Source organism: Chaetura pelagica, unplaced genomic scaffold (assembly GCF_000747805.2).
Source record: "Chaetura pelagica isolate M959 unplaced genomic scaffold, ChaPel_1.0 scaffold32, whole genome shotgun sequence".
In the NCBI taxonomy this organism is placed as follows: domain Eukaryota; kingdom Metazoa; phylum Chordata; class Aves; order Apodiformes; family Apodidae; genus Chaetura; species Chaetura pelagica.
Window position 1 is genome coordinate 304,016 of NW_009952368.1, and position 6,614 is coordinate 310,629.

At 44.2% G+C, this 6,614-nt stretch overlaps 1 protein-coding gene across 1 annotated transcript in view; it reads left to right on the forward strand.

Moving 5' to 3' along the window:
* Nucleotides 1-6,614, forward strand: part of ARHGAP32 (Rho GTPase activating protein 32) — a 150,132-nt gene that overhangs the window by 69,286 nt on the left and 74,232 nt on the right. The window contains exon 5 of the mRNA XM_010008099.1: nucleotides 5,336-5,473. Within this exon, the coding sequence (XP_010006401.1) occupies nucleotides 5,336-5,473 (138 nt within the window). The remainder of the gene's footprint in view (nucleotides 1-5,335; nucleotides 5,474-6,614) is intronic.

The following is a 6,614-nucleotide window of genomic DNA, read 5'->3' on the forward strand; positions in this document are numbered from 1 at the left end:
CAGAGATTAATTTGTGGAATGTGGAATTAATTTGTAGAATAAGGCTGTTAAGGCTTCACCACATCAGTGTACTAAACTTTCTCCTCTGCCTAGTGGTCAAGATTTATCATTTTGCTAAAGTTATAATAATAAACCAGAACTTAAAAATCATCCAGAACATTTTGATAAACAAACTTAAACTTAGATAAAGTCACCTATGGCACCAGCTAGAAACACTTCCTCGGTAAACTCTGAAGTGATGGATTTTATTAGTCTTGTTTTCTGTTTTGACTAAATTGCTCAGTCATTTTCTAGTGTGACTTGTAATAGAAAAAGGTCTGAAAGGTCAAGCTGGAATAACATACAGAACCCAAGACCCAAACAGCTGTAAAAGTCACCCACATGGCAGAGTTAAATTCTTCTGGTGGATCCTGGCATTTTTCCAGCCATTTAATACGTGGTGTTTTCTTACTAGAGGGTCAAACTGCATTGACTTTTGCCACACGCTTTCATCTCATTTTCTGCTCTCGATCTCCGTGTGGACTGGGAAGGTTCATGAGAGCATCCATGTGATTTCTCTCAGGAAATAAGCATTTGAACCAGAAAAGAAAGGTCTATCCCTGTCTTAAAATAAATAAATCTTAGGTGCTACAGAGAAAACATACTGAGACCGTGGGACAGGAAAGCTGTGCGTGCCGGAACTCAATAGTCCCCTGTCTGGCCTGAAGAGGCATTGATGGACAAAAAGGGGTCCTATTGGCACAGCTATAAACACAATCAGCTGGAAACATGGTCTTTTACATAGTGGGGAGAGGTGATCTTTAAATCTTTATTATAAAACTTGTGGATATCCGTTTTCTAAATGAATTGTGTCAGAAATATTGACACAGATGAGCCTGTTCCCTTCTCCGGGTGCCTCTGAGGGAGCCCCTGGCTCTTCTCTAAAAAAAAAGGAAAGAGTTGCTTCTTGCCAGGACCCAAGTGCAAACAGTTAAGTTCGCATAAAAATATTCCTGTATGGAACTGGCCTTCAGGTTTTGGGAGCCCCAGTTACCTTACACCAGTAAGGTTTTTGCACCACTCAGCTGAAAGGTTTAAGAGATGATGGAGTGAAAATGGAATTTTTAACTATGGGAATGAAAATGCAAAGGATGTTTTGAAATCCCCTCCTCAGCAGCCTTTCATCATCCATTTAGCACTACACAGCATGGAGGAGTAAGAGAGAACAGATCAAGCTGTAGTAAAGTGTAGGAATGAGCCCAGATTCTCAATTACATGAGAAATTCCATAGTTGTCATGATGCTTTTCATTGTGAATGCTTCTGTAAAATGAAATTCCAAAAAACACTTGGATTTTCTTCAAGAGGGTGTTTTGTTGTCTCAGTGGTCAGTTTTTCCTTTTAAAGATTGTGAAACTCTTTGATGGCATTATTGAAATCTTCGTTTGAGACTTGATTCTTTATCTTGATGACATTTGTCTTATCCAGGTTTGTAATTGAAGGTCTGAAGCCAGGAAGTCCCTTGACTATGTGCTTAACTTCACCTCCATCCTTACAGCCCCTTCACATCAATGGCTTTTGAGCATGTGCTTCTTTAAAATCAGGACCCTCAGTAATTAAAGAATAGAAAAGTGAGATTGGATTGGAAAATTAGGTGGTGATCAAAAGCTGATTTGAGCAACAATTTATGGAAATCATTAAGAATGGGAATAAGGCATTTCTGCCATATGGATATTCCGTGCCCCAAGCACCAGGAATGTTGAGCTTTGCTATAAAGCACAGCTGACAACACGAGACCAACTTAACACTCACTTACTTGTTTCTGTTATTTTATTAACTCTAAATTAAAAAAAGAACCCTTCTGCAAAACTCTTCTGGCACTTTTGAATTTGCAGGAAATGGGAGCAAGATGTACAATTTTTATATGGGTACAGTGAAACATTGTAGTATTTTTGATATTGAATGAGGTCACTGTTGGTTCTGCTGCTTTGGCTACACATCTCTGCAAGTCCAGCTGAGAGGATTTAGACTGGACTGTCCTGTGGTTTGTACTGGAGATCTGAGGGGAAGCACTGAATGTTGTCCAGTCCCCTCCTAGATCACTGCAATTACTATTTTCTGTGAAGTTAATTTCATGTCCTGTAAATATGATGCTTTTTTTTTTTTGCTTAAAAATGTATCACTGGGGCTCTGAATCTGCAAAAGCTTTGCTGAACACAACCCTGAGAGCAACGTGAGGCATCTGGGCTGTAGTGATGGCAGACTGGAAAGGGTGGTGGAGTCACTTTCTGCTGGGTGGTGATGTGTAAAGCTGCTCCTGAAGCCGTGTTCAGTCTAACAGTCATCCTGCCTGTGCTTGGAGAACAGGCAGCCCCATCCCACGGGTGTCCTGCACCCCTGCACAAGAGCTGGAGATCCAGGGCTGTGATTCCCAGCGTTGGGCTGACTTACTGGGAATGGCACTGGCAGTTCTGGTCCCCCACCTTGTGCAGTGTTCCTCATGGAGCCTGCTGCTCCTGCAGGGATGGCTCAGCTGGTTGCTTAGCAGCTGCAGATGCTGCAGTTGGAAGGTGCAGGGTTCTGGGGGTCCTGGGTTACCTTCCCGCACCACCCTTGGGCTCTGCTGGCTCAGCACCTGCTCCACAAGTCCTTGTGGAGCACAGGAGAAGCCTCCCAGAGAGATGGTGGGGCCAGAAGCTGCTGTGGTGAGGTGAGCTGGCCCTGCTCAGTGGTGCCTTGGTAGCTGTGGTGGTGTGGAGTGGGTCCCAGCAGAAGCCAGAACACTGTGTAGTGTCCTCTCTCCAAGCTGATCCTGCACATCCTGTCACACAGGGCAGCCCTTTGCTGACCCCAGCTATTCCTCTCTTGTAAATTTAACTCTTGCAGTCTTAAGAGACTGAAAATCTACAATCCAACAATTTTGAAATTAAAGTATTGTGGAATTAATGAGAGAATTGTGATCCTTGGAAAAATAGGTTTGTTCTTCATGTGGGCAGGGTTGTATTGCAATGTTCTATGGGGTGCAGCAGGGACAAGCAAGTACAGGATTGCAGCAATTTCTTGGTCTGTTGGGTTTTACATTGGTGACTAAGCCTTGCTCAGCTCGAGGTCATACTGGCAACTTGCCAAGAGAGCAAGAGCCACTTAATTGCAAAAGATGGAGAAACTGGAAAGACTGTCATCTTTTTGAAGATAATTAGACTTGCACTCCTGGTTTTGTTCTTCTCCTTTAGATGAAAAGTAAAATGACCTAACTTCTGGAAATCACAAAGCATTTGTGTCCTGTGTAGGTTCCCTCGTGTGGGCTTGTGAAACATGGGTGATTTCTTGTGATATGAAAGCAGAGTTTGTGGGCACAGTACGTGATCTGGAGTTGTCTTAAATAAATTTGACAGAAAACATCTAATACACTTGATGTCATGTTTTACATTTACAATTGCCTTGCAAGCTGTGGATATTAATAGAAAAGTGATGCTTAGAACTTGCCTAATAAATGAGCATAGAGGACTGTGGTTGGGAAGTGGCAGTGGCCATGATTTTGTGTGGCCCAGGTGCAGAAGGCATCATGTCCAGAACCCTGCTGGGTGCAGTGGGCAGATCTGGGATCATGCTCCAAGATCCTTTCCCAATGGAAAACCAAAAGGATGCCGTGTCCCCTCTTGCACCATGCAATTCCCTGCTTTCTGTGCTGCTTTCCAGGCATCCCTTTGTGGTTTTTAATCCTTGGCCCTGCCTCTGAGTGACCATATAACATGGAGCAACCAAATTCCTTCCTCTGACATCTCTTCCTGCTGTGCCACAGCAGCACCTGGCTGACATCCTTGTTTTTCTCATCCTTTCTAGAAGTGGAAGGTGAAGCAGAGCCATGCAGTGCTGATGGAGAGGGGTTTTTTCTTTTTAAATAGGGCAATGGAGTTGACTTTAGGAAAAACTGCACAAGTGCTTTGCACTGAAAAGAGAAGGTGGGGAAGCTTTGTGGAGGGCCAGTGTCCACATCTGTGAAACAGGAATAGTCTCATTTTAGGGGCCACATGGGAGTGGTGAGAGGATTCATGACTGTTCATAACATCCTTTGACCTGTAAACTGCTGCATTATTACAACAGTTTTTATTGATCATAATAAGCCATGAAGCATTAAGAAGTACTCATTAGATATTAAAAGCTTCACAGAGCAAATTCTGCTGTGCTGCCACGGTCCCTTCCTTGTCCCCTGGAGCAGTGAGGATCTTGCCCATGTTTTAATTGGGGAAATGATGTGCATTCAAGAGTAAATCTTCAGCTAGTGTTATTCATCAGAGATTGTTTTTTTTTAATTCAGCTGAAGATTTGCCTGGGGCATCTGACAGAAATTTTGCAAGCTCCAATTCTGCCTTCAGATCCCTGATTGTATCTTCTATCTTTGTAGAATCTAATTTCATGCTATTTATACAACTGGTTTGTCATTTACATTTGTGCAAAGAAGCCCTGTGTATGAAAATGGTGCCAGATCTGTGTAAGACAGATGGAAGTGAAAAGCTTTAGAGCAGTCTTGTCTTAGAAATAGTGTGAGCAGCAGAAGTAGAGAGGTGATTGTCCCCCTGTCCTCAGCACTGGGGAGGCCACACCTGGAGTGTTGTGTCCAGTTTGGGGCACCTCCATTCCAGAGAGATCTCGAGGTGCTGGAGCGAGGACAGAGGAGGCAACAAAGCTGGTGAAGGGCCTGGAGAATCAATCTGATGAAGAAGGCTTGAAGGAGCTGGGAATGCTTAATTTGAGGAAGAGGAGGCTGAGGGGAGATGTCATCAGTCTCTACAACTACCTGAAAGGTCATTGTAGAGAGGCTGGTGCTGGTCTCTTCTCACAGGTCATTAGTGACAGAACAAGAGGGAAGGGCTTCAAGCTGCACCAGGGCAGGTTCAGACTGGACATTAGGAAAAACAATTTCACAGCAAGAGTGGTTGGACACTGGAACAGTCTGCCCAGGGAGGTGGTGGAGTCACCATCCTTGGACATGTTGAAGGGTCATTTGGAGGTGGTGTTGGTGGATGTGGTTTAGGGGAGAACTTTGTAGAGTAGGTATGGTGGTTGGACTTGGTGATCCCAGGGGGTTTTCCAACATGAATGGTTCTATGATTCTATGCTGGGTCAAGTCCAAACCCACAGTTAAATAATGAAAACAGGAACACTAATGATGGGCATGAATGGCTGTCTGCAAATGAAAACATGAGACATCATAAAACACTTCCATCCCTTTCCATTGTTCTGAGAAGGAAGACGGGCAGATCTGCCTGCTGCTCCAGAGTAAATGTACGTGTTCTTCATCTAAGCTGAATTGGTGAGGAGCTTATCCGAATGTGATCCTCTGTTGTGTTTCTGCAGGGGAGGAGCTGGATCGTGAAGCGGAGCTATGAGGATTTCAGGGTGCTGGACAAACACCTTCACCTCTGCATCTATGACCGGCGCTTCTCGCAGCTCTCGGAGCTGCCCCGCTCCGATGCCCTGAGGGACAGCCCGGAGGTAACCACCACCTCTCTACACATGTAAAGCACAGGCAGCAGCAAGGGCTTGGAAGGTATTTCCAAGTATGTGCAAAGGAGTTTTAATGCAGCCTGGGTTAGATTTGGAAATTGTTTTCTACTCTTGATTTCAGTTATCTAAAGGGAAATGCCCAGCAGGTTGGTACGAATGAACGTGCTGCTGCATGTGGAATGGTTCTGGACAGTGTCAGGAAAGAAGCTGTCCTATTAGTTTCTTAGATAAGAATTTTGTTGTGTCTTTGGCAGCTTTTTCAGTGATATGGTCCTAAACTAATGTTAGCAACTTAACATTCCTGGGAAATCATGCTGTTCTAGGGCTGCAGCGCTGCACAAGTAATCCCATTTGGAATGCTAGACTTAAATTTGTAAACTGAAAATTACTGAAGCTGTTTTTTAAGAGCATTTCAATTGGTGTGTTTTTTAAATGGTCTTTAAAAAGCCAAAAAAAAGTAGCTTTTTTCCTAAAAGAATAAGAAGTATATTTCAGTTATTGACTGAAGTGTCTTCACCTGGAACATGGTGAGCTGGAATTCCTTCAACTTCTTGGCTGTTGATAATTTAGAAATGTATTCACATCCAAAATAACCTCTGGGGAGTAGCAGATGTATCTTGACTGTATCATTTTGGAAGATGTGGAGGGAGAGGCAGTGTGAGGCAGGGCCACAGGGGTTATTTGAGCCAGCAGAGCAGAACAAAAGTGTTTGGCCTCGGTCTGTCTGCGGGAGGAGCGTGCGGCGCTGCAACGGGCAGTTACCTCTGGGACCTGCACTTGTGTGTTTGCCCCTGACCATCAGGCACAAGTATGGAAAAATCTTGACAGGAGACTGATGTTGCCTGTCCATGAGATGTGTAGCTGAAAATGGAAGTGAGGAAATGGAGGCCATTCCAAGCATTCAAAGAAGAATCCATCCAGGATCTGGAAATCAGATCCCGTGTTCTCCCTGTGCCCAGCAGTGCCCAGGGCTCTGGAGCAGCAGGGACTGGCTGCTGCCTCTGAGCAGGGAGAGCTTCATGCAGGCTATTTCTGAAGAGAACTTAAAGCTTCTAGTCTCTTGAATTCAGCAGAAGCAGCAATATCCAGGAGAATGAATTCCTGGCTTTGTTTTCTTACATTAATATTT